The sequence below is a fragment of the Canis lupus genome, chromosome 2, assembly GCF_048164855.1.
Source record: "Canis lupus baileyi chromosome 2, mCanLup2.hap1, whole genome shotgun sequence".
Classification (NCBI taxonomy): Eukaryota; Metazoa; Chordata; class Mammalia; order Carnivora; family Canidae; genus Canis; species Canis lupus.
In genome coordinates, this window is record NC_132839.1 from 31,001,047 (window position 1) to 31,028,694 (window position 27,648).

General features: G+C 40.5%; 1 protein-coding gene, 1 long non-coding RNA gene and 1 pseudogene across 4 annotated transcripts in view; 1 reads left to right on the forward strand and 2 right to left on the reverse strand.

Moving 5' to 3' along the window:
• Window positions 1-27,648, reverse strand: part of IQGAP2 (IQ motif containing GTPase activating protein 2) — a 287,229-nt gene that overhangs the window by 25,598 nt on the left and 233,983 nt on the right. For both annotated transcript variants that reach the window (XM_072794591.1, XM_072794582.1), the window contains 10 exons: window positions 25,522-25,605; window positions 24,280-24,351; window positions 22,149-22,218; window positions 16,818-17,026; window positions 10,353-10,502; window positions 7,432-7,595; window positions 4,697-4,921; window positions 3,222-3,362; window positions 2,728-2,812; window positions 2,061-2,293 (listed from right to left, as the gene is read on the reverse strand). In XM_072794591.1, the coding sequence (XP_072650692.1) occupies window positions 2,061-2,293; window positions 2,728-2,812; window positions 3,222-3,362; window positions 4,697-4,921; window positions 7,432-7,595; window positions 10,353-10,502; window positions 16,818-17,026; window positions 22,149-22,218; window positions 24,280-24,351; window positions 25,522-25,605 (1,433 nt within the window). The remainder of the gene's footprint in view (window positions 1-2,060; window positions 2,294-2,727; window positions 2,813-3,221; window positions 3,363-4,696; window positions 4,922-7,431; window positions 7,596-10,352; window positions 10,503-16,817; window positions 17,027-22,148; window positions 22,219-24,279; window positions 24,352-25,521; window positions 25,606-27,648) is intronic.
• Window positions 22,731-23,192, reverse strand: LOC140610800 (single-stranded DNA-binding protein, mitochondrial pseudogene; annotated as a pseudogene).
• LOC140614995 (uncharacterized) lies at window positions 24,865-25,898 on the forward strand. 2 transcript variants are annotated; one of them, XR_012015681.1, is made up of 3 exons: window positions 24,865-25,001; window positions 25,233-25,373; window positions 25,459-25,898. It is a non-coding gene; the product is annotated as an uncharacterized lncRNA (long non-coding RNA). The 2 variants fall into 2 exon arrangements; XR_012015682.1 differs by having other exon boundaries at window positions 25,233-25,369.

Genomic DNA, 27,648 nt, shown 5'->3' on the forward strand with positions numbered 1-27,648 from the left:
ACTTCAAACTTTGTGTGTGTGTGTGTGTGTGTGTGTGTGTGTGTGTGTGTGTGGTGGGGGGTGGGAGGGACTTGTTAGGGCACATTCCAGACTGGCTCCTAACTATGGAAGCTGAGTCCATGTTTCTGGACATTGGACCCAGCTCCTTGCACAGAAATGGAGAGAGCAGTGTGGCCTCAGGTTCTGCTAGTGACTCAATGTAGTCAAATTACAGGCAGGTTATTTAAGAAATGTTATTCTGAGAACAGGGCCCCCGAAATTTAAACATAAATGTGTCAAGACTCATAGTCTTTGATCTAAGAATCAAGTCTTTCTAGAGAAAATAAACTGGAAAGCAATCCATCACATGTGCTTTTATTTATTTATATTATTTTTAAAAGATTTTATTTACTTATTCATGAGAGATGCAGAGAGAGAGGCAGAGACACAGGCAGAGGGAGCAGCAGGCTCCTCACAGGGAGCCAGATGTGGGACTTGATCCCAGGACCCTCGAGTCATACCCTGAGTAGAAGGCAGACGGTCAAACGCCAAGCCACCTAGGCGTCCCTACATGTGCTGCTTTTAAATGGTACAAGCTCCTGGGCCTAATCACCCTTCTGAGTGTCTGTTGCCAAATTGACAGAAATTCAAATTAAGCCTACTGTACTCTTAGTTGATCCAAACAACAGTTGCTAGCTGATTGAAAGGCTGTTAAGGCTATCACACAAATACATACGATGTCCTATTCCTCCAGTAATCAGATTCTAAAAAGTCTGCTTTTTAAATAATAGCAATTTGAGACAGTGAGATCAGGAAATCCAGGGGCTCTCATCCTGGTTCATAAATCAACCTTTTGTACAGGTAGAGAAGGCATTTTATTCTATAATGTAGTAGATTTTCTTTTCTTTTTAAAGGGAGAGTATAAGTGGGAGGAGCAGAGGAAGGAGAGAGAATCTATTTTTTAAAGAGATTTATTTACTTATTTATTTATTTGAGAGAAAGAGAGGGCATGTGGGGAAGGGGGGGCAGGCAGAGGGAGAGAGTCTCAAGCAGACTTCTTGCTGAGTGTCGAGCCCACTGGGCCCCATCTCACGATCCTGAGATCATGACCTGAACCAAAATCTAGAGTCAGATGCTCAACTGACTGAGCCACCCAGGCGCCCCCGTACTGAATTTTCATACACCAGAAATTACCCTTGGTGTACCTCCTAAGGGTAGCCAAGGCTTTCACACCAAAAGGCCTCTACCTTCCCAGCCCAAGGCTGAAGAGGTTAAATGGCAGGCAGTCACGCTGGCATGGGAGAAGAGCATGCTTCCATGGGACAGTTTGGCTTCCTACACTTTTAATGGGTTGCTGAGGAACACATAGGATAAATACAAGTGTGAGGGGAAAAAATATGAATTCTTAAAAGCAAGGGAGAGGTCTTTGGTTTTGTTTCTTTTTGAAGAACTGGAACCACAGATATTTGATAAGAATAATCTGAGAAAAAAGGAAGCAAAGGGAAGCTGTAGTAGCAGATAAGGATTTGCAAGAAATAGGATGTTTTACTAAAATTAGCAGCTTGAGAAATCTAAACTTCCTGTAGTAAGAGGACTTGGAGGGAGGGTTCTCACAAGAGGCCACGATTCTCAATAGAGAGTAATGATCATGAGGTACATTTGTGAGCAGATAAATCACTCTTCAGAGGAAAACTGAGGAATGGGAGATCAATTTTCCAAGTGACGAGTCAAAGGGGTCGCATTTATGTCTTATTTCTGCGACCTACCAACAGAATGGCAACAAGAGAATAAATGAAAAAAAAAAAGAGAGAATAAATGAATGCCAATTTGAATACGCTTCCTTGGAGAGCTTCAGGGTGAGTGCATCTTCCTACCACTCATTCCTTTCAAGTTCCCATGGAAAGACCAGTGATATAGTCTGGAAATGCTTATCAAGGCAACAGACATAAGTCTTTCACAGGTAAGAGAGGTTTGACAACAGAACATACTCATACACAACCCTCAACCAATATGAGTACAGAACACACATTATTCTTGCTCATCATCTTGCAAATTTCTCCAAAAGCAATGACCTCTCTCACCTGAACTCATGATAGGTCTCTGACAAATAATTGTTCATAGATGAGAGATGCTCATTTTCTCCTTCGAACAGCTTGTTGGAGGCTGCGTGCTGAAGAACTTTGGCCACTGATCCCAAGTTTCTCCTCTGGTCAGGATTGATCTGTCCACCAGCTGTCATGTCGATGATATCAAAGCCATCAGGAGCGACAATAGCTGGATTCATGTACCGGTAGTAGAGGAGGTTGCCCACAATCTGGAGGAATGCACACAAAAAGATGGTTTTTAAGAGAAGCAACTCAAGAGTTTTAGATTTTTAAGAAATGAAGTAAATATTCATCGCTATTTCCCAAGAAAGACTATTTTCTGGTCTGAATTCTAAAAAGGAGTTCTGTACAAGTAGTGAATATTGTCACACGTCACTGATATAGTTACCAAAATTACTTTTGGTGAAAAATAGCATAATTAGAGCATATTTCCCCCCAAATGCTCTAATATAAAGAGTCTCAGTAATGTGTAAGATCTCTAAAGTAACCTCAGCACAATTAATAATTTTGAAAGTCACTGGAAAACAGAAGACCTGCAGCTTCCCCAGGGCCGGGGGGAATTCTCATAAAATGGCATGTTGGTAATTTTGGCTCACCCCCCACCCCCGATGCAGCTGTGGTGAGATGACCCTTGAAAATCTACCTTTAACAGCTCATCTTCTGTGGCATCTGGAAATTTCTCACGGATCGAATTCTTTAGTACTTTGGCTATATACCTCAATCCATAACTGCATATGAAACAGAGGACCAAAGAAAATAACAAGAAAAGGCTGAGTGAGCAAGAAACACATAGCACTTGTTCTCATCAACCACACTGGGGCAGTTTTCTTGAAAATTAAACACCAAAGGAGATGGTAACAGAATCACAGAACCTTGACTCATGTCAGTAACTGAACACTGTTGTTTGGTGGCCGCTCTTTGGAGAACGGTTATGAATGTAAAATGCAAATGTAGGCCAACTTTTAAAATGGTGTTAAAAACAGTATGAGGGAAAACGCCTATCTTTCCTGCCAGATTTATTTTATTTTATTTTTTTATTTTTTTTCAGATTTATTTTTATAGTGTTTATTTATTTTTTATAGTGTTTTGAGAACTTTTTCAGTGAAGAACATTCAAGTTGCTACATGTACAACTTACGGCAGTAGGTCAAGAGAAGAAATGATAGAGTTCAGGACTTTGTCGGTGACCCTCCTCAGATTCTCAATGGATGCCTCCAGTTTATTTTTCACTTCTGGGTATGTGAGAGCTTGTTCTGTGGTCACATCATAAGGAAGCTTGCTGAAAACACAACAAGGTCTTTCAATTAATCAGGGGCTTAAAAATGAGCATTTGTGTCCTTGCCAAGCCATTTCTACAATCATGCTTTTTACAGAGAAGTGGACTTCACCCAGTGACCTCAGCGACAAAGTGTTTGCCAATGGGAGGGAGGCCCAGTGTGCCCAGACAGACCCTCTGCCACTAGCAGATCAGGGGACTCTAGGCTCTCACTCAGGATGCTCTCGGCAAAATCACAGGCGACTCACATGATACAGACCCAGCTAACTTTCTCTCTCTCTTTTTAAGGAGGTTAGCCAGTGGGAGCCATGCAGAGCTTGAACTCACCAACCTGAGATCAAGACCTGAGCTCAAGACCTGGGACACTTAACCCACCCAGCCACCCACGCACTCCTCTTTAATTACAAAAAAGCAGGTAAGTTCATTACAGAAAAAAATGCATATAAGCAAACAAAAATATAGTATCAACCCAGAGACAACCATTTTTCGTATCTTGGTGCATAACTTTCTAGGTCCTACTCTATACATCTGTGTATGTGGGCCTCACACACTCATGGGTATATCTATATATTCCATACAGATCCTACATATATGTGTACGTGTGTATTTACATATACATATAGGTATATATATTTTTATAGAAAATGGCTTATTATGCACAACTGCAATGGAAAACTATACATTTTTTCCATGCCAATAAAAATATTTCTATACCATTCTTCCAAACAGTTACTGAGTCTACTATGTATTATACAAACATTTATTTAACAAATTCCTCAAAGCCAAATATTTTGACTTGACCCAACTTTTTGCTGTTACAAACAGTGCGTGAGAACCATCCATGCAATCCTCTGTGTGTAGCTTAACGATTGCACAAGGCATCCTTTTGAAGGAGATAAAAAGCAGAGATTGCTTAGCTCTACAAACTACCACCCAGAATAGGCCCATCCTACCTGGCTTATTGCTGCTTACACAGGATACTTACTCACCTAGTAAATATAAAAAAGTATGTATCATCAAGTGAGGAGGAAGTATGTACTATTTCTAGGTTTAGGTTTAGAGATATACAAAGAATAAGCAAGGGAGAGAATTACAGAAGTTGTGGCTTTGGGGATCAACTGGTACTGCAAGTTGAAAATCCTGTGTCATACCAAGATGAGCAAGAGTCCGAGAATGTGGCCTATATGGGTATGTTAAGAAGAGGTAACGTCTTTAAGTGAAAACTGCCTTTGGACAGGAAATTTTGTCTTTTAAGAGAGTTTAAGAGTATCCATAATAGCCATGTAAAAATGATCATAAAACATGACTGAAAACCAACCTCCTCTGGGCTCAGTTACCTGGCTTCTCCAGTTTGTGTTTCCAGTTGGTTCACCCAAGCCTTGTACACCTCCACGGGGTTTGTGTTGATGGTCAGGGACTTGTCATCCAGGATCTCTTTTACCACAGGAGCCAGGAGCTGGCGCAGGGTGTTCTGTCCTCGGGCACCTCTGTTGAAGCTCACAACCATCTTGATGACTGTGGGGTTCCCAGTCACTATGTCCTGCACCTGATCCACTTTTGATCTAAAAACAAACAAACAAACCAAAAAAGCCCAGATTGAAACAAAGGGTTTGCCTCCATGGAGAGAGTTTTAAGCAGCCTATGTTCTCTCTGGGAGGCAAGGACTTTGGGGGGTTATACTGCCTCCAAAGAATCAAAGCCGATATGCTTTAAAAGCAAGCAATCATCTGCAAGATATGTGTGCATCATTTGAGGAGCTCAAGGACGTAAAAATAAGTGCTCAGCTTTAATTTCGATCTAGCAGGCAGGCAGGAACTGAAGATGGACGGATGAGAAATGAGAAGAATTCAGGGTGCCACTGGGCAAGTACCGTGTCCCACCTAGTTACCAAATTTCAAAAATAACTTTCTTGATTTAATGAACTGAAATCCGCTTCTTCAAATCGCACTCAAATTCACTGCAGGGAAGCTTCTGGCTATGTCACAGGGCTGAGAGAGCTCTTCCTGACTGCTGATTGCCAAGTCCTGGGAGCTTCCCTTCCTTACCTGCCTCCCTCTCAGCTCTGCGCCACCTCTCACCCTCCCGTGTGACCCCCTTTCCCTCAGGGTCTCAGAGTGCTGTATTCCAGTACTCATCCTACCCAGTTGTCCCCTCCATTTCCTTTGCTGGTTCCTCTCCCCACAGTTTAACTGTTCTGTCTCATGTCTTTCTATGTGATCTACCCTCAGACCTCACTTCCACGTGCAATTTCAATGACCTCCTCCTTGAAATTCATCCTTTGGGCTCAGTGTCTAATCCACCTCTCTTTCCTGGGAGTTGGTCTTAGATTTCCAGCTTTCTGCTGGAAACTTTCACCCTCATGTTCTACACCTGTAGCTGATACTCACCGTGTTAAAAATCCAGTTTCTTTTTTCCTTCTGACTCTCCCACTTCTCTGACATGTGCACCTACCATTTATTCTGTTCATACACAGCAGCAGATCAAGCTTCTAAAAACACAACGTGGCCATGTCAATCAACACCCTGCTCTAAGACCTCTCAGGGCTTCCAAGGGAGTGAACAGTTCCTCGGCACTTGGGCCTGTACTCAGTGACTCCCATGATCTGGCCCAACCTATCTTTCTAGCTCCATCTCCTATTCGTGACTAGTTAAATCACATTTTGCCTGGAATGAGCCTATTGTGTTTTGCAGATCTTGGCCTATGCTCTTTCTGTCAATACTGTGCCTTATTTTTCCTTTTCCATTTTTCTTTTAAAAAGAGTTTATTTATTTATTCATGAGAGATACACAGAGAGAGGCAGAGACACGAAGCAGGTTCCATGCAGGGAGCCTGAGCAGGACTCGATCCTAGGACCCCGGGATCACACCCTGAGCCGAAGGCAGATGCTCAACTACTGAACCATCCAGGCATCAATTCTGTTTCTTCTTATAAAAAACTTAGATATTCTTCAAAGATTTGGTTCAACTACTTCGTCTCCCACAAAATCTTTATCGGCCGACCTGAATGGAACTTTTCTTTCTTTCTTTATCTTTTTTTTTTAATATGTTTTTTTTTAAAATTTTTATTTATTTATGATAGTCACAGAGAGAGAGAGAGAGAGAGAGAGAGAGAGGCAGAGACACAGGCAGAGGGAGAAGCAGGCTCCATGCACCGGGAGCCCGACGTGGGATTCGATCCCGGGTCTCCAGGATCACGCCCTGGGCCAAAGGCAGGCGCCAAACCACTGCGCCACCGGGGATATTAATACTTAGAAATGTGACAAGTTTATACGTTATGCTATGTTCCCCACCAGTATAGCTGCCTGCTGTCATGCTACAGGCAGCTACATTTTACATCACTATTACAACATCATTTGTGACTGGAACTTTTCTTCCCACCCCTCTGATCTGTTACATTGTGTGTGTGTTATTCCTTAGCACTTATTTATTCCAGTGCACACATTCCTATATCTCATGTATCCTATTTCTTAGGCTGGCTTACAGAAACCCAAAGGCAGGGGTTCCTAGCTAATATGCTTCCGAGATCTATAGGAACCAGTACAGCTCAAGTATCAAGAAGCCAGGAAGGCAGCTGAGGTTCATCTCATTGGCCAAGGGCATTTTTCATGTATTTTTTTGGGATCTGCACTTTTTTTTTTTACAATAACTAAACCAGAAAATAAAGTAGCAAAAATCAGTTTAAGTTCCAGTAAGAGAAGTAAAAGAAGACTATCTGGCAGAGATCACTATCCCCATCTGTTTATAGCTTTATTACTCACAGAGTTTTAATTAAGTTAAATTTTTTCCACTGACTTTCAAAAAAGCTTTTGATTTTTAAGTTGCTGTGTACTTGCAAACTCAAAAGTGAATTTGGCTCTGAAAAAGGTATCACTGGTAGGTGAAAGCTGTACCAGGAAATACCCATAGTGATGTAGAAATTCCTTAAGCAATTTGATATACTTGAATATGTATGAGTAACTTATAAGAATAGTTTAAATATTATTTTAGTAAATGAGAGATAGCTGTCACTGAAATGATTTATTCATTGATATTTTTACATATATACATATATATATATATATTTAAATACATACTTTATTTCTTCCTCCAGAGCAGTCTTAAAAAGCTTGAGGAGTAGGTATTCTTCTCGCTGATTGGAAGCGTAATTGTATAGTGTGAAAATAACAGTATCCATAAATTTAGTTGACTTATTCTGTGGCATTTGGAAAATCAGCTTAGCCAGGTACAAAGGATTGGTCTAAAAGAAAAGAGGGAAGAAGGACAAAGTCCCCCACAAAACTGCATGTTAATATATTAAAACAGAGAGGAGTACCCAATTCCCTTTAACATGTATAAAGCATATAGTGGAGTATCTGGCACACAGTAAGACTTTAAAAGGTGTCAGCTGATATTAATACTATAGGAAGTTATATTACAAAGCTACAACAGAAGTTACATATATATATTTAATGAAATATAATTATGTGCACTATACATCGTTAACCATTTTAAGGTACATATTAATATTTATTGTAAAGACACAGAAGAGACTGAGGTTGACCAACAGAATCCAACATCCGAAGAGACTGGCAATAATGAACCAAGAGTCTAGCTACACAGACTATTCCAGAAGGACTGGTGAATGAACAGAAGGAAAAATATACCATATTCTGAGACTAGAAAGAAAAAGAAAAGGGCATGTTTACGTGTGGAGACAGGATGGCTGTGATGTTTTACGAGTAGAGAGAAGGTAGGAATGAGGCAGGGAGGCTGGAGGGAGGGGTAAAGGTCAGGATAGTTGACGGGTGAAATGGTGGAAGAAAGTGACAGAAAAAAAAGTCAACTTAAAAATAAAGAATTAAAAAAAAAATTGGTGTGACGTCCTGAGTGCTCATCTGAGGATAGGGTTCCTGAAGGCACCAGCCTTCATGTAATATGGGTCTTTTCCAGTAGCTACACCAATGAGGTTAGGTTAGAGGAATAAAACTACTATTTAGGTTATAGAGGAAAATATGTACATAGAGAAATTTAATATACCTACTCTTCATCTTCATCTGATGAGAAAAGAAAATTTTCTATACTAGTTTCTATGGAAACTAGTATTCATTTAACACACTCAGTTTGGCTTTAAAGTTTTTAAGAAAACCCAAGTTATAGTTTACTACTTAGGCTTACAATGCTCATAATGATTCCAAGCTCATAATGATTGTCTGAAATTTTATGAAGCTGGGGACCATGTTTTATTTATAGTTTTGCAGTGAATATTTTCCCACACTAAGCATATGGGATTATGAGAAAGGAAATCTGTCTAAAGCTAAAGATACCTTCTCCTCATGCCTCCCAGATGACCTGAAAGCTTTCCATATAGGCTGAGACTGAAGAGGTAAATGCAAAGCAAAACCTATCCTAGCTGACCTGTCTTGTGGCTAATACTTCTTGCCAAGACATCATTTAAAGGCCAAAGGAATTTAGACCATTTGCTTTATGTAGTTTCCTCAATGATCTCAGGCCAATGTCTTCGAGAAAAGATAAAGAAAAATACATGATTTCAACAGACACTCCACTAGATACAACTGAATGGCTGAGCTCTGGGACTAGCAGTTTTGGGTTGCTTGGGGAATAAAACTTGCTGGAATTATTCTCAACATGTTCCTGTGATTTTTATCTTTTCCATTAATGGTCTCCACATATAGAACAAAGTAAAAAAATGCAAGTCTTAGGCCAAGGACTACAGTTTCACTTTCCTTATAACACTAATTCTATCAAAATCTAACACTGGAAACCAAATCCTAAAGAAGCCTCATCCATTTGGGAGACTTACGGATGTCAAAAAGAATAAACGCCCAAGATTACATTTCCAACTGCTGGATGACTACTATTCTAATTCAGGTAGACAAACACTTTTCCCTACCCACGGGGAGCCCTCTTTCTTTCTGGAAAGTTTGCTGGTGTTAATTAAGCAAGGGATTCCAGGAACAATACTGTTTTAACATTTTCCCTCTCTGCTGTCACACCGTGGCCATCTGTGGCACTACACCCGCTCTCCAATCCATGATTCCAGATGGAGAATTCTCATTTGTACCACAATTAACATAACTTCTTTCATGGGGGCAAATCACACCTCATTCACGTTGTGGGTAATGTGTTCTCTGTATACCTAATGTCAGCACCATCCCCAAGGAAAGATTCAGGGACCTTCAGGCCTTGAGGAAGTGACCACTGCCAGCAGCAGCATCCCCACACAAAGGGACACCTGACTCAAGGAAGAACTGCTGACCCACCTTTTGGGGGAAGTTTTCTTCCCAAAGGGGAGGCTTTGTTTATCACTATCACTTACTTCCTCACTTTTCTTTGGGACTAAGTGGATGTACTAATAGAACAGATAAGGTGAACCAGTGACTTAGCCAAAACAACAACTGGTCCACCCCAGTCCAGACATAAGCAGTTCAACTTACTAGTTCTCACCTGCACCCTGGAAGCAGCAAAAAATTACTGTCCACTTACATAATAGTAATGCCACGAAAATAATGAAACTCAAAAGGATGCCCTAATGCCCTAATCAAAACTCTATCCTTTCTCAAAAGAAGGGAAGACTGGTTCAGGGAAAGATCCATTTTGCAAGTACTTTAATTTGCTCAGGGCTGACAGCATCTGCTTATATTACTAGTAGGTTTATACTGTCTCTGCAGGTAACTGTAATATAATGTAGTCCCGAAAGCAGGGGCTCCAAAGTCAAACTGCCTGGGTTCCAGTATCTCTGCTTTACCATCTACTGGCTGCATCCTGGTTTTCTCATATACAGTATGGGAATAATAATATTTACTATTTTCTAAGGGTTGTAGTAAGAATTAAATGAGATGATGTATGTAAAGCATCCAGAATAGCATTTGGTACTTAGTGGGTACTCAAAATGTGTCACCTACTACAACTTTACCCGGGGGAAAGATATACTGTAAACCACCGCCAAGCAATATAGTATTGATCCAAAGCTCATAGTGAGAGTAATTGTTCTCACCTGTAAAAGATAAAACAGCTGCTGATATGTTTCTAGTGTTTTTCTCCTTTCCTTACTCAAACTTTTAATTCCCTGGTTGTCAGTGTTAGTCAGTATTTGCATTTCTCCACCTTTTTTCTTATTCAGCTTTGTTCTGTGTGAAATGACATCCTGGAACAGAATTTAGGAAATGATTATTTTTTATTCTGGTATTCTTCATGTCCTCTCTTCACACACACACACCTCGAAACACATGTAGTTGGAAAGATTAACTTTCCACATTTTCCTTACACATCTTACATCTTTTGCTGGTAAACACACATGCGTGCGCACACATGCCTGGAATATGAAGCACTTACCCACACTACTGGGACACACATTGATATCCTCAATTCGCTTTTATTCAACTTTTAAAGACTCAACTTTTAAAGACTGCTGATGTGACTCTCTGAATGGCTTTCATGACCCACCAATGAATGGCACACGACCCAAATGAACGCCGCCAGTGCTCTAGAATGCCTGCCTCGTCTGCCATGTAATAACAGGTCACCATACTACAGAGTAGGTGGCAATAAAGCTGTTTTTTCCCAAATCTTCTTCCATCTGCTTCCCTGAACTTAGTCCAACCTCCATGTAAGATGTCGATTTGTAGCCAGCATCAGGATGTCTGACCATGGCTCCTGAGGAGGGGTATTCTGGGAAATTCCAGGCAATACAATGCTTTACTGTGCATGCATCATTGGTTGTCTAGCATCCCTGGCCCCTCTCCATCAAGTGCCAGTAGGGACCCCTAGTAATTCTGACAGTCAAAAACGTGCCTGCCACTGCTTTCAATTGCGCCTGGGGATGGGAACTACTGTTGGCTTTTGTGTACAGGTTCTACATCTGCTTACGTCCTAGCACCCCATTCTCCCACAGCTAGGGTCAGTCCACAGGTAGAAAGAAAACCCTTGGAGTTCTGATATAAGATAGTTCCATGTGATTATATCCACTGCAGGTCTATGAATTTATTCTTTGCCATTCTCAGCTAAGAGAGGGGCAACCTGGATTTCAGCACGTACTTCTGTCCTCCTTACTGTTGTGTGCAGAAAGGGGGGGGGGATTTGATTTGCATTTCCATGCAATTTTTTAAAAAGGCAACATTTCACCCTTATTTATAAGCATATGATATATTTCAGGATGAAGAAAGGAAGTGTACTCAGCACCAGATGAAGGTTCCGGGGAAGTCTGGGCAGGCACTTGCCTGCCATCCTTCTTGATAAGAAGTCATAAAACATCACCAGAATAAGTCTGGTTTACTGTTCCTTATTTCCTTGCTTTCTTCTTTTTAAGTAATTGGCAAAGCACAGATCAAGTCTCTCAAATATGTGGAGTAAATAGATTATCTTGGTTTTAAATAGACGGCAGAAACAAAATCTTGGTATTTAACTCCCTCTCCGGTTATTATTTTCAATGGTGGTGGCTCTGGCAACTGAAGATTTTCCTTTTGTTTTGTTCCCAGATTTCACCTTTATGTTACGGTTTTTGACATACACAGAAGAGAAGAGAGGGCGGGAGTGGCAAGCAGGCTCTGGGGCAGAATAAATCCCTTTGCATTAGAAACAGACATTTGGGGACACGTGGGTGGCTCGGCAGATGAGCATGTGCCTTTGGCTCAGGGCATGATCCCAGGGTCCTGGGGTCGAGTCCTGCACTGGGCTCCCCACAGGGAGCCTGCTTCTTCCTCTGCCTGTGTCTCTGCCTCTCTCTGTGTCTCATGAATAAATAAAATCTTTTAAAAAAAAGAAATATAGACATTTGGTGAGGGCAGGACAGGGAGAGTAATCCTGGATGGGGAGCTGGAACATGAGAGGCTGAGCCCTGGAGGGGAGGAGGTATGGGAGTGAGCAGCTGTGCGGATGGAGCAGAGTGTCTGCGGCACATCCCCCTGCACAGCTGTGCAGGTCACGGCAGGAAGCCCAAATTCCTTCTTCCCTGAAACTGTGCCTTGCTTAAGACTGCTCTTGAGTCAACACAAGTTTTCTTTGGGAAGCCTAAAGAAGGAGCCAAAGACCAACCAGGGAGCAGTTCCAAACATGTATGCTTCTCACTAATAGGAATTTCATGTCTTCTGTTCTTACCAATAAATATTGAACATGTGGAGAACAGTGGTTTGAAGGAGCAACAGTATCTTACTTTTTCACAATATTCCCTCATCTTGATGTTGCCCTGGTGGCCACATTTTGTCCCTTGCCATGATTGCAGGATACCTGAATGCAGGTCATATGCTGTTATATAGACATTTTTATAGAAGGTGTAGACTAGTACAAAGGGTTTGGGCTTCGCAGGCATGAAAGTAGGGGTGCCTACACAGCCTTGTTAACTTTGTGGCCTTGTGCAGGTGAACGTCTCCAAGCCTGTTCCCTTAATCTATAGAATGGGATCAATAATCCCAGTCTCAGTTGCTATGAAGGTCAAAACAACATATGTGATGCACTTGGCACAATTCTCAGGGAAGAAAACAAGGCTCAGAGAGGTTAAGAAACACGCTCGGGGAAACACGCTAACACATGCAGTGCAGCAGTAGAATCAAGCCATAGAACGACCCTTCATCTGGGTTTTAGGCAGCCCGGGCCTGACATCTGCACTCCTATTATGCACCGCATTCATTGGTGGGTAGCTCAGGGACTCAAGATTCCTTTTACTTTCTTTCCTTTTTTCTTTTTAAAATGGACTGACTTATTTTAGAGAGAGAGCATGCGAGCTCATGTGAGTGGAGAGAGGGAGAGAGAATCTCATGCAGACTCCCCACTAGCATAGAATTGGATGCAGGGCTCCACCCCACGACCCTGAGACCACGACCTGAGCTGAAATCAAGAGTCGGATGCTCAACTGACTGAGCCCAGCTGCCCCAGATAACTTTTCCTTTCTCTCCTTCCTTCCTTTCTCTCCTTCCTTTCTCTCCTTCCTTTCTCTCCTTCCTTTCTCTCCTTCCTTCCTTCCTTCCTTCCTTCCTTCCTTCCTTCCTTCCTTCCTTCCTTCCTTCCAGATTTTATTTATTTGAGAGAGAGACAGAGAATGTACACAAGAGAGCACAAGCAGTAGAGTGGGAGAGGCACACTGCCCATTGAGCAGGGAGCCCGATGCGGGGCTTCACCCCAGGACCCCAGGATCATAACCTGAGCAGAAGGCAGACACTTAACTGGGTCACCCAGGTGCCCTACTTTTACTTTCTATTCAGATTTTCTTTCAAGCTAGTTTGAGCTTATACTCTTCTTCCTCCCTATTTCTCTAGGAAACTTCTACGTCACTTGCTTTGTCTCCATCTCTAAGCCATTTTTTTTTTTTTTTTTTTTTTTTGCCTAAAACCAATGTTAGCCACTTCATTCACCTACTGACTTCCTGTGATTTCTAGGAGGAATGCCAATTTTATTTTATTTATTATTTATTTTTTAGTAAGCTCTATGCCTAACGTGAAGCTTGAATTCATGACCCCAAGATCGAGAGTTGCATACTCTACCAACTGAGCTAGCCAGGCAAGGAAGGTCACTTTCAGAAAAATTTTAAGACACATGGTTACTTTGGGGCTCTTTACAAACTAAGCTACTTCCTTTAAAAATCTTTCTTTTTTTTTTTTTTTAAGGATTTTATTTATTTATTCATGAGAGATACAGAGAGAGAGGCAGAGACACAGGCAGAGGGAGAAGCAGGCTCCATGCAGGGAGCCCGAAGTGGGACTCGATCTCGGGTCTCCAGTATCATGTCCTGGCTGACAGCAGTGCTAAACTGCTGAGCCACAGGGGCTGCCCTAAAAATCTCTCTCCTCTTTAAACACAAGCTCAGTATTAAAAAAGAAAAAAGAATCAAGAAGTTGAATTTTACTACCCACCCAAAGAAGAATCACTTTTTTCCTAGCTCTAAGTATATATATTTCACAACAAATTAAATTGTACTGCTTTAAGTACTATTGTCTTTATTGTATTGCAAACATTGCCCCTGCCCTTAAATGTTCTTTGAAAACATTATTTTTAGTGGCTATATAGCCTACATATTAAACTCATTTTACTGTTCTCTGTTTATTGTTTTTGTGTTTGGGTTGTTTCTCACCTTTTCACTACTATAAATAAAGCTTTAATTGTACTATTCTTGTCATCAAATTAAAAAATGCTACTATCAATGATAAGACTAAAGACCATATATTTAATAATCATTAATTAAATTTTCAATAAGTAATCAATACTTGGTGTTTGAAAAGGTAAGTTGAAAAATTAGCTCTATTTCACAACATCATCAATTAAGAATACTTAAAAAAAACCTTAAACAGGGGACGCCTGGGTGGGGCTCAGCAGTTGAGTCTCTGTCTTTGGCTCAGGGCATGATCCTGGAGTCTCGGGATCGAGTCCCACATCGGGCTCCCTGCATGGAGCCTGCTTCCCCCTCTGCCTGTGTCTCTGCCTCTCTCTGTGTCTCTCATGAATAAATACATAAAATCTTTAAAAAAAATCTTAAACATTCATAAAGACCTGAAAATTTGCCATGATTTCATTTTCCACATGAATAACAAGCTACATGTTACGCCTACTATTCAGTGTTTTGCAACTAGCCTTTATTTTAAAAGGCATTTCCTGTTTACAACTTTATGGGAATGGCGTAAAACAGCAGTCTAAAGGCTGTAAAAGGCATTTTCTGAAGGACCTTCTGAAATAGGTTACCCTTTTAAAATTCTCATGTTCGTCAAATAATACACATTTTTTAAAAAGGAGAAAAGTACTATTTTTCTGGATAAAATAATAAAAACCGATAATACAGAACATTTAAAATGTACTTTTCTTTCTTTCTCTCTCTCTCTCTCTTTTTAAGATTTTACTTATTCATGAGAGACACAGAGGCAGAGACATAGGCAGAGGGAGAAGCAGGCCCCTGAGGGGAGCCTGATGTGGGACTCAATTCCCAGATCATGACCTGGGCCAAAGGTAGACACTGAACTGCTGAGCCACCCAAGTGTCCCTAAATTGTACTTTTCTTAATATTTAGAAAAGAATATAATTTCCTATTTTGTAAATTGCTCTATTTTCCTTATTTTCTGGGCACTATTTCACTATTTCTCTGCGAGGGCTGGAGACAAGAGTGGGGCATTCACATCCTCATCTGCTGGCCTCCTGAGCTCCTCATTTCCCAGTTTTCCAGAAACAAAGACTCAAGTCAGTGGCAGTTGGCACTCTTTGTTTGACCCATGGTAGCTTTCTCAGAGTTTCTAGAAGGTCAACTTCCCATGCCCCCTTCTGACCTATCCATTTTCTGAAAACTGATGTGGCACTGGAATAGGAACATGGAGAGAGATCTGATCCTACAAATTTCCTTTCTAGGGTAAAAAAATGAAACTTTACACATGGTTTGAGGGAGCTCTGAAATGAACAGGTTTCACACAGATACAAAACTATAGCATTATTTACTTAGAGGCTGTTTGGGGGGCAGTCCACTCAGTAAGGGCCATTTTGGATATGTGTAAAGGCTTTTTTTTTTTTTTTTTAAAGATTTATTTATTTAGGGGGAGAAAGAGTGTGTGCATGAATTGGGGGAGGGGAGAGAGAGAGAGAGAGAGAGAGAATCTCAAGCTGACTCTACATTGGGCACCGATCCTGACGCAGGGCTTGATCTTATGACCCAAAATCAAGAGTCAAATGTCCAACTGACTGAGCCACCAGGCACCCCACAAAGATAGTTTTTTTTAACATCCTAACAATTGGAAGGTTTCTAGTGGGTGGGAGCAGGGATGCTCTGCTGTCCTGCAATTTGTAGGACATTCCTGCGTACATTGTCTACCTTTTGCATGGGTGGATTTTTCAATGTCCTCCTTGTTATTCATGTAGGTCTAAATTCTGTAATTATTTGAGCCCCCAAACTAATTGTTTTAGATATAAACAAAATGCATTTCCCCCGCAATTTTACTATACACTGACTCTTCTAGGACTGCAATTCTGTGCAGGGAGATCAACTGGCTTGTTCTGAACTTTACAAAGAGTTATTTTCCACTTTGGAAAATGAAATCATGGACAGTTCCCCCACTCACTGGCATTAGTCATCTGCAGCAATTCGTAGTTTGTTCAGTCTGTGATATTCTGGGAAGAGGCCCAAGCCTCAGGCAACTCGTTCACATCTTCTAATGGCATTGGGCCCATGTACTTTCACATTGAAATCCACATTTTTATTAGAAATTACTTTTTTATATTTGTGGGAAGACCTTAGTCTCATTATGAAGGTACCTATGTAAGTAGACTTCGTTTCACGTACATTTCATTTCAGGATGGTAAAAGAGCCTCACAAAATACGTTATCAGGGACAAGAGTATAAAATTTTACCGGTCTGAGAACCATGAGAAAAATGGTCAGTGAATTTGGACAACACATTCTGGATTCTAAATGAGTTTAGCTTGACAAAGGTTTTGTCGGCAAATACTTGTGCCCCCTCTCTCTTCTGGGAGCTGAAGGCCTCACAGATCCCACTGACCTCCAGCGTGATCCTGTTTTTCACCAGGAGCCCAATCTTGATGTCCATCAAGTTCAGGTCTTTCTCTAGCTGTTGATTGCCTCTGATCTTGGTCACCACTTCTTCCCTTAATCGTGCTACCTCCAGCTCTTCCTGGAAATCCAAGTTACTTTGGTCCAATAGGTGTACAAATTTTCGGATCACTGTTAATGGTGGGTTTTCAGAGCCAACTGCAGGGAAAGGAACAGGCATGCTTTCATTAGGCATGTTTGGAATTCTCATCAATAAGAGAGGAATCAGGTATTTCAATAAGGCATTACTACAAAAATATGGCAATGGAAGCACTTAGGTTCCAGAGTGACTCATACTGTCCATGTCAAATCTGGACAGGGAAACTGATCATATAAATAACTGCACACCACTGATGCCACCTGGTCTGTCTTCCAGCTATCTAATTCTCCCATACTGCTTCCAGGACCCTCGCACGGAGAAGATAGCTCTACCTGTCTGTGCTTTATTGATAAGGAACGTAAGAATGGATGTTAACTAAGTTATCTCTGAGACCTTGTGGCTGAGCCAGATAAGAGATTTCTGTTCCTGCTACAGGAAATGGAAAGTGATTTCTCTGAGCCCCAAAGACCATGGAGAGAGAGCAGGAACTAGGTGAAAAGTGAATTAGAGAAAGTCAATGAGAGGAGAACTGTAAGGCCAAACAGGAGCCAATGGAATGACGAGTGAAACATGTTCTGTGGCACAAATACAGGGATTTTAGACATTGAAATTTGGTCCTTGTCCTTTCGGCATGGACCGAGAGGGCACTCAGAGCCTGGGACACCAGCCTCGCTGTTGAGAGGGGTGTCTAAATTCTAAAAGGGTTTCCCCTTGGTGCTCTGAACATTAATTATGCTTTAATTCCTGGGCACTGTGACTTTACAAAAAAATACATTTGTTAAAGTGTTTTAGTAAACACTGGGTAAACTTTTAAGAATAAATGATCTGGACCTTCAGCGATTAATGACTACACACAACACAAAGATGACTTCAAGAACCTCAGCCTAGTTGTGGCAACTCCCATCACCACCTTCTCCTTTACACTGAGTCCCTAACCCATCTTCTTTTTAATTCCAGCTTGGTTCTGTGGTGTTTTGGCATTCAAGAAATAAAGAGTTAAACACCACAAATAACTAATAGCATGAATCCCACATGAACAACCAAATCTATGCCACTTCTGATGGGCTTTATTGGAGAAATTAGTTTGGCTCTTGGGACTCTTCCCTTCCTGAGACTAAAGCACACATGAATTTGTTTTCTACTTTCTAACAAAGATGTTGCTTAATGACATGGCCATTTCAGAAAAAGGCTGAGCAATGCTCCAGAACTCACGTACATAGCTAAGTCAGAAAAACATGAGCCATCTCGTTTGGTCTCAAATTCTCTTTCCTCCTAAGAACCACCTATCTCTGTATGTGCCAATAAGTAGATTACAAACAAATTAGGTACTTTAGCTTTACTAATTATTATTATTATTATTTTATTATTTTTTTTTTTAAAGATTTTATTTATTTATTCATGAGAGACAGAGGCAGAGGGAGAAGCAGGCTCCATGCAGGGAGCCCGACGTGGGACTCGATCCCGGGTCTCCAGGATCAGGCCCCGGGCTGAAGGCGGTGCCAAACCGCTGAGCCACCCGGGCTGCCCAGCTTTACTAATTATTATGGCCCCAATTTAGTATTTCCTCTCTCAGCAGTAGGCTTGTGACATCTTCATGATGGGAATCATTTTGGGGTATTTTAATTCCAGAGAGTCACCTAACTTGATAGCACTGACAAGTGACCATATCACACTTATAGCAACTTCCAAGCCTGCATGCACTCAATGCCCTTCCAGAAGGAATGGGTGAAAATGGATGATGACAGACTAATAAAAGTGACTTTTTTTTTTTTCCGGATTAAAAATGCCTTGGTCTGGTGCACCTGGGTGCCTCAGTCAGTTAAGTGATTGCCTTTGGCTCAGGTTGTGATTGTGGGGTCCTCGATGAAGCCCCAAATTGGTTCCTTGCTCAGCGGGGAGTCTGCAGACTTCTCCCTCTCCCTCTGCCCTTCCCACTGCTGTTCTCTATCTCTCACTCTTTCTCAAAATAAATAAATAAAATCTTTAAAAAATTGCCTTAGTCTTGGGATATCTGGGTGGCTCAGTGGTTGAGCATCTGCCTTTGGCTCAGGGTGTGACCCCAGCGTCCTGGGATTGAGTCCCACATCGGGCTCTCTGCAGGGATCCTGCTTCTCCTTCTATGTCTCTGCCTCTCTCCATGTCGCTCATGAATAAATAAATAAAATCTTTAAAAATAATGCCTTAGTCTTACAAAGATGCTGAACTGAGAAAGTAATGAAAATTGGCATTTCTGATACCACAAAACCGTCCTACTGCAAAAGTGCAGAGCAGCTTGGATCTAACTTATTCACTACCATAGTTTCTATCCACTTTCTATGCTTCAACATGAAATCACCTGGATTTTCTAATTTTCTAATTTTATTGTGACATATATTAGTTGGGAAAATAGGCATATATCTCTCTAAGACCTTAATTAGGCAAACTATAATACTAGTGTTATTAAAGAGGCAGTAAGTATTACTTATATAAATAGATTTATATATTTGATTATAGCTCCATCCATTCCACCCTTTAGGTCCTAAATGAGCCACCATGGAAAAGCCACATTCCATTCACTAGCCGCGTCTTTAAGGTATGACTCCAGTTTTTGCTTATTTATAGTTCTAACATCTAAGAATTTTGCATGATCGTTATTCTTAAATCTTTGAGCCATATTTTCACCTGGATTTTTTAAAAAAAGATTTTTATTTATTCATGAGAGATACACAGAGAAATGCAGAGACACAGGTAGAGGGAGAAGCAGGTTCCATGCAGGGAACCCGACGTGGGACTCAATCTTGGGACTCTAGGATAATGCTTTGAGCCAAAGGCAGATGCTCAACCACCGAGTCACCCCTTCACCTGGACTTTTAAATTAGGATTTCTTTTGTCTTTGTCATTTAAAAAAATGTAAAGGGGCACCTGGGTGGCTCAGTTGGTTAAGCACCCAACCTTGGTTTTGGCTCAGGTCAGGATCTTGGGGTCATGAGATTGAGCCCTACATGAGGCTTGGTGCTCAGTGTAGACTCTGCTTGAGATTCTCTCTTTCTCCTTCTCCTTCTGCCCCTTTCCCCTTTCATGTTCTTTCTCTCTCAAATAAATAAAAATCTTTAAAAAAATGTAAGCAAGTGAAAAGCATCACCACAACTGCCCACAAAAACATGTTACCAAGAATGAAATGAAAAGCAGCCTGTGCTCATTTAGAAAATTTATTCTTGGGATCCCTGGGTGGCGCAGTTGTTTGGCGCCTGCCTTTGGCCCAGGGCGTGATCCTGGAGATTCGGGATCGAATCCCACATCGGGCTCCCGGTTCATGGAGCCTGCTTCTTCCTCTGCCTGTGTCTCTGCCTCACTCTCTCTCTCTCGGTGACTATCATAAATAAATAAAAAATTAAAAAAAAAAAAAGAAAATTTATTCTTAAATTGTCTTTCAGGAGTAAAGGGCAGTAGAAAACCTGTTTTAGTGTGTTAGGGCTCAGAAAAGAAAATCCCTATTTAGCCATCTTGTAAAACACTTGAAGATATCCACCAACTGAGAGATGAACTTCATTAACTCAACAACGGAGAAGTGTGGCCCTGAAAAGACTGGCTGGCCTTTCCTTGCTTAGCTTGCACAGGGAATTCTGGAATCCAGTGGAATGATGTATTAGCCAACAGATTCTGTAGGCTGCAGGTACAAACTGCTCTCTCAATCTTCTTGAGGCTTTTCCTCAATAAGTAACAGAGAAGACCTTTCTGGAGCCATAAACTTCACTCCAAAACTCAGACTTTAGACAGTAAAGGGCACTCACTAAACTACTTCCTAGGTAGTTACGTTACTGAACTTTTACTTCCTCCAAAGTATAAAAATGAGAAACAAGGCAGAGTCAGACACAGCATAGGGGCCATTTTCATTACTATGATGTGCAAATCATGATTTTTTTTTTTACCCTCTCAAAACTAATTCTGAGTGACCTAAGCAAAATATTTTAAAAATTTGTGCAATACTACTATCAGCAAGTTCTTAATCTATCACATGTTCTTGCAATAATAAGAATGTTAAAAATTCAGCATATAAAAAAAGATCTTGATTATGTAAAGAACAGAAAAACATACAAAGTTGGGATTGCAAACAGTGCAAAATGTGAATGTTGTTTGAGTGATTTTTATTTTATTTAGCTGTTTTTAAACTTTCTACAAATGGTATATATTAGTATTATAATAAAAAATATTTTAAAAACTGGAAAGTCTAGAATGAAATTATAGGAAGATGTTCATAGTTATCTTTGGGAGATGAGTTTTTTTCCTTCTTATTCATGTCTCCCAAATTTCTCATGTGAACATGTTTTATTCTTAAAATGAGGGAAAAAAATCATAGGCCAACAAAACAAATTAAATAGTTCAAATATAAGCTTATCTTCTGGCTAATTCTTTTGCATTAGATTTCTGACTCTAGCTCAAATTTAATATAAAAATATCAGCATTTATGCCAACTCTATTCTTTGTGAAGAAATCATATCCACTCTACCTACGCTTCTGTATAAGAGGAAGTCCCTCTTCCTGCCATGCCATTCATGTTCCTTCGTGTGCCAGTTCAGAACCCGGGGTCTGAGCTAGTCACAATCTACTGGAAACAATGGACAACTTCTGTTCCTGGAGCAGCCTCTGAAGTGACTAAGATGTTTTTATTTTTGCTTATTTATAAGGAATCCATACTTTGTTTCAAGATGATTTCCAGTTAGTGATGGCTTGACTTAACGATTTTTTTACTTCATGAAGGTGCAAATGCCATACACATGCAGTAGAAGAGTACTCTGAAGTTTCAGTTTGCATCTTTTCCCAGGCTGGGATCATGCCATAGGATGGTCTCTTCTGATGCTGAGTGGCAGCAGTGAGCCACAGCTCCCTGTCAGCCACGTGATCCTGAGGGTAAACAACCCATACACTCATAGCCATTTTGTTTTTCACTTTCAGTGCAGTATTCGATAAATAACAGAAGCTATTCAACTCTTTGCTATAAAATAGGCTTTGTGTAAGATGATTTGTCCAACTGTAGGATAATGGGAGTGCTCTGAGCACATTTAGGGCAAGCCAGGCTAAGCTATGATGTTCCATAGATTAGGTGTATTAAGTGCATTTTGACTTTGGATATTGTCAACTTACGATGGGTGTATTAGGACATAACCTTATTGTTAGTGGAGGAATATCTGTACTCCTACTTACCCAATGTTTTGTAGTCATCTCTAGCTTTGTTTGCTCTCAGTAGTGACTGTATTTTCACAATTTCATTTTTCTGCAAAAGAATGAGACCAGTCATGATCTTCCCAAAACCCAACTATTCCACAACTGTAGAATTCAGAACTACTTAAAAACTGACAATATTTAAAAATGGACATGATTTAGGGACACCTGGCTGGCTCTGGTGGTGGAATATGTGACTTTTGATCTCAGGGGTGTGAGTTCAAGCCCCATATTGGGTGTAGAAATTCCTTAAAAATAAAATTTTTCATTGTATATAAAAAATATTTTAATTCTTGTCCTTACGAACTATAAAGACTATACGTGATTTGGAAATGAGACTGTACTAAACAATGGCCAAAGAATAACTCTACTCTATGCCTTGTCTTTGGTCACTCAGAATTTTCTTTTATTTACTTTATTTTAGAGAGATACAGAAAGAGTGAATGGGGGAAGGGCAGAGAGAAAGAGGATCTCAAGCAGACTTTGCTGAGTATGGAGCCTGACACAGGGATCGATCCCACGACACTGAGATCATGACCTGAGTTGAAATCAAGAGTTGGATGCTCAACCAACTGAGCTGCCCAGGTGCCACTGGTCACTCAGAATTATGTTATCAGCTATGATTGTTGTTGCTTGTCACCTCATGTTATTTTTATTTTATTTTATTTATTTAGGAGATTATGGTGTATTCACCATAATCTCCTTTCCGTTCCACATAAATTCAGGATCTCTTTTACACATAACAATACACCACATCTCTGATGCCTGGTTGGAATACCAATGTTCTGTGCCATGTTGTCTTCTGACTGACCATCACTCTCCCCTGACCACCATATGTCATGAATGACACCATATGTCATTCTTTGCTAGAGAAGATACTGTGACTGTGTTTTTCCCTTCCACTGTCTCATGATGGGGTCCTGACCCACTTGCCCAAGTAGCTGCACATGGTTCAATAGCTATTGCTATTTCAGACTCACATCTTACAAACTGATGAAATGCCTGTAATACATGTCCTTGAAACATGGCTTCTACTTGCTTTTCCTACAAGCTAGTCTTTGGTCTTCTAGTGAAGGATTTGAGGCTCCCTCCCTCCCTCCCTCCCTCCCTCCCTCACTGGATGCTCTCTAAAATAAAATCTTAAGAAAAAAAAAAAGAATGAAAACTATTTAGAACTGACAGTATTTGGATGGGGTGCATTCAATGTTTATTTTTTCCATTTTCTTTGAAAAGAAAGGGTCAGAAAACTTAGCTAAAAGTATCGACAAGATTATACGGGACTGTTTATAAAGAGATCTAAGAGGGAAAAGAATTTTATTTATTTACTTTTTGGGGGAAAATAATTTTAGCCTCAAATTTAGATGATTCAATCTCTAATTTAAGATTGAATCAATTTAAAGATCCTAAAAAAATTCTTCCTGTGGTCTTCTATTTAAGTTTATCAGTTAGCAGTTAGAAAAACTTTATAAGCAGTGTTGGAAAATACTTGTCTGGAATCTTTTCTCTTCAACATTACTAGCCCACATCCATTTCTTCTCACACATTTCTATGCAGCCCTGACTAGTGAAGTCTCACTCTTAACATGAGTTCTGAATTAAAAAAAAGTAAGCCTCCCAATATTATCACATTGAGTTCTTAAGACCCGTTGTTTCCTCTTATTGTACATTTCCACCATTTAGCTCTGAAGTTGTTTTTAAAAAATATGTAAGGTTACTGATGTTTGGCTTGCAACTGTCCATCAAATTAAGTGACATTGATGTTTTAGAACTTGAGCCAAAGGCAGTTGGGGAGACATGAAAATATCATTTAACCCAAATAAAAGCCTTGGTGTGTGTCTTAGGACAAAAGGAAGCAAGTGTGTGAAAAATATTTAGGAAAGAAGACATTTCATTTTCTCTTCCTGAACTGACAAAATATTCTATTTAATGCAAAGACTAGATAGGAATGAACACTATGCAGCCAGCATATACAATACACCAATAGCCTTCCACTCGGGTTCTCTTCTAAAAATATTTCCACCATCTAATAAAAATCATTCAATGCTAACATTCAACAAAGCATTCATTCAATTCATCCTCAGTCAGGGTGAAAATCTACTTGGCATGTCTCTTACATGATCTCTGAAATACTGTAGTCGTGAAAGGTAATTCCTCCGTGTTGTTACCATCCGGAACCAGGACTGAATCTAAAAATGAGTTAAACAGAGAAATCAAGGCATTACCAAACAACCTTTAATATCTTTTCACGCAGTCTTTCTAAAGATAATATTGATAGTGTGATAAAAAAGTAGATATTAGCAGCCCACCAAATAATTAACATCCTAAGTCTCATCTTCATCTTCTACTTCTTTCATTGCTTTTTCTCTTGGGGGTTCAAAGCATTTTATACCTTATGGTGGGGAAGGTAATATAGCTTTGTGCCTTTCTGCTTTCGTCTCAGTAAATAAAAACCAAGAGGGCAGACATTTTGCTGAGCATAGCAATAGGTCAGGGAATCAAAAACTAAGTCCCAGGTTTCTTCCACCATCCTTTAAAGTCATCCAGTATCCTTTAAGTCTTTACAGGGAAACATGTCTAGAATTCTCATGAGGGACCAATTGGCACCTACAGTGTCCCAAGGCAACAGGCATGTGTTCCATGGTGAGTGCAGCACATCACTAAGGAGCACAATGGGTCTAGATGATGTCATTCTCTGTCTTCACAGTTTAGAGGTCTTATGAATTAATCTCATGTCATTCCAATCTCTGTCCAGCCCTACTATTCCGACTCTAATCTGGATTTCCACATTGTCTGCAAGTTTGTTTCTGGGCAGTCCTCTGGTTTCCAGAACTGAGGAGTGGGTACCCTGGTGCCTTTTCATTTTCTAAACTCACAGCCATCAGACTGGGTCGAGAGCTAGGTTAGACCTGCTTGACCCCCACCCCCACCCCCACACCCCACCCCGAGGTCCTAACTTAGTTCTACTTCCTCTTGTTACTGGCTTTGCATTTGCCTAACAACTAAGGTTAAGTTTGAGCACTGTAAATATTATCAGTGAATACGATAAGAGGATGCTGTTTTCCCCTAGAGCTTAAGTATCAATTTGGACTTGGTAGAGAAAGAGCATTCACTGGTTATGAAATAACTGCATATTTGATTCTCAAAACCACACAGAGGACCTGAGCCAGGTACAGTGTTTTAACAGCCTTGAAGATGATCAGCTATGTGAGTGAGTAATGGATATGGGACTCAAACCTGGGACTTATTTCTGACTTCAAGACTCCTATGTACCCTTTCCATTCTCTGTCTTCCAGGAGCAAAACTAAAATTGAAGGGAAAGGAATAAGTCAAGCACTAAGGTAGGAAGGGATGTTTACCTTCACAATGGAATTGGTATTGTCAACGAACATTTGCCGCCTGCATGAATATGCTTTCCGCTGTTTGTATCCCTTCCAAAAAGCCTGTGGAAAAGAGCAAGTTAAAAAATTCCTTTTGTGCAACAGTTTACTGCTTGATAGAAAGCACAGGAACAGAGTATGTCTCGGGAGGCACTGTGTTGGGCTACTGTCTGGGGCCCTCTCTTCCAAATCCCCCGTGGACACCACTGCTGATGGGTGGACATGTACTGAGCAGAATGCTCCAGCTCACAGCTGAGGCTTGTCTCAAACTTGGGGAAAGCACAGTTAGCAGGTAGAAGCTCAGTCTCCTGTTTGAAAGCTTAATTTATCAAGGCTCTGAGTGACAAAAAGTAATAATAAAATGGGGATCCCTGGGTGGCGCAGCGGTTTAGCGCCTGCCTTCGGCCCAGGGCACGATCCTGGAGACCCGGGATCGAATCCCACGTCGGGCTCCCGGTGCATGGAGCCTGCTTCTCTCTCTGCCTGGGTCTCTGCCTCTCTCTGTGTGTCTCTCATGAATAAATAAATCTTTAAAAATAAAAATTAAAAAAATAGGGGATTATTGGCTCAAAAGTTGGTATTTATTTTTATTTTATTTCATTTTTATTTTTTAAGAGATTTTACTTATTTATTCATGAGAGGCAGAGAGAGAGAGAGAGAGAGAGAGAGAGAGGCAGAGACACAGGCAGAGGGAGAAGCAGGCTCCATGCAGGGAGCCCAATGCAGGATTCAATCCCGGGTCTCCAGGGCCACGCCCTGGGCTGAAGGTGGGCCACCCGGGCTGCCCCTATTTATTTATTTATTTTTAAAAAGATTTTATTTATTTGACACACACACAGAAGGTGAGCGAGCGAGAGCACAAGCAGGGGGAGTGCCAGGCAGGCGGAGAGGGAGAAACAGACTCCCCACTGAGCAGGGAGCCCAATGCCAGGGCTCAAGTCCAGGAATCTGGGATCATGACCCAAGCCAAAGGCAGATGCTTTAACTGACTGAGCCACCTCGCCAACCCCAATAATTGATATTTAAAATGAGTAGTTACTGTCAAATTGCCCTCCAAAAAGTGTAGGACAGACATTTCTTTCCCCAGGGTTTCGCTGAACTAACAAAAATGAAAAAGATTGAGGATATCTAAGCTGATGGCTTCATTTTTATACTTTACTCTCCAGCAAAGTATAGAAACCTTACCTTCCTATACATACAAACCTTACCCTACCCCATTTATAATATAATTGTATATTACCTATATACATATTGAGAATCATATAACAAGTTTTGTAATTTTTACTTCACTTGCCAAACATAATTAAAGAAATTCAAGAGTAGAAGGAAAACGTGTTTACTCACAATTTTACTCTTTCATTGTTTTTTCCTTCCTGGTTTTCCAAAATTCTTTTATCATTTTCTTTTTTGTTTAGAGAACTTTCTTTGCTATTCTTTTAGGGCAGGTATGCTATTGACAAGTTCTCTTAATTTTTCTCTTCATCTAACAAAGTCTTCATTTCCCCTTCATTCCTAAAGAATATTTTTGGTGGATAACGAATACTGTGTTGGACAGTTCTTTCCTTTTAATGTTGTAAGAAATTTTGGGCCATTCCTCCTCATTTCCATAGGCCCTTATGGGAAAATCTTCTGTCATGAGAACTGTTTTACAGATAAGTTGTCGTCCCTATATCATTGCTTTAAAGATTAAAAAAATTTTTTTTTATTTTTCAGAAGTGTGTGATGCATCTTTGGGTACATTTCTTTAAGTTTATCCTCTTTGGGGTTTACTCAACTTCTTGAATCTGTGGTTCTGTGTCTTTGATCACACACAGGAACTTTTGAGACATTTAGTCCAGGGCTTTTTCAGTACTTTCCCTTTCTCTTCACCTCTGAAACTGATGACACAAACATTAAATCTTTTGTTATGGTCCCACAGATGCCTTGAGGCTTTGTTCATTGGTTTTTCCATCTTTTCTCTCTGTTGCTCAGATCTAGTAGTTTCTATAATTCTATTCTCTAGTTCACTAACTTGGTCCTTTGTTCTCTCCATTTTGCTGTTAAGTCCATCCACTGAGTTTTTTTTATATGTTGTTCTATCTCTTAGTTCCAAAATTTGTTGTTGTT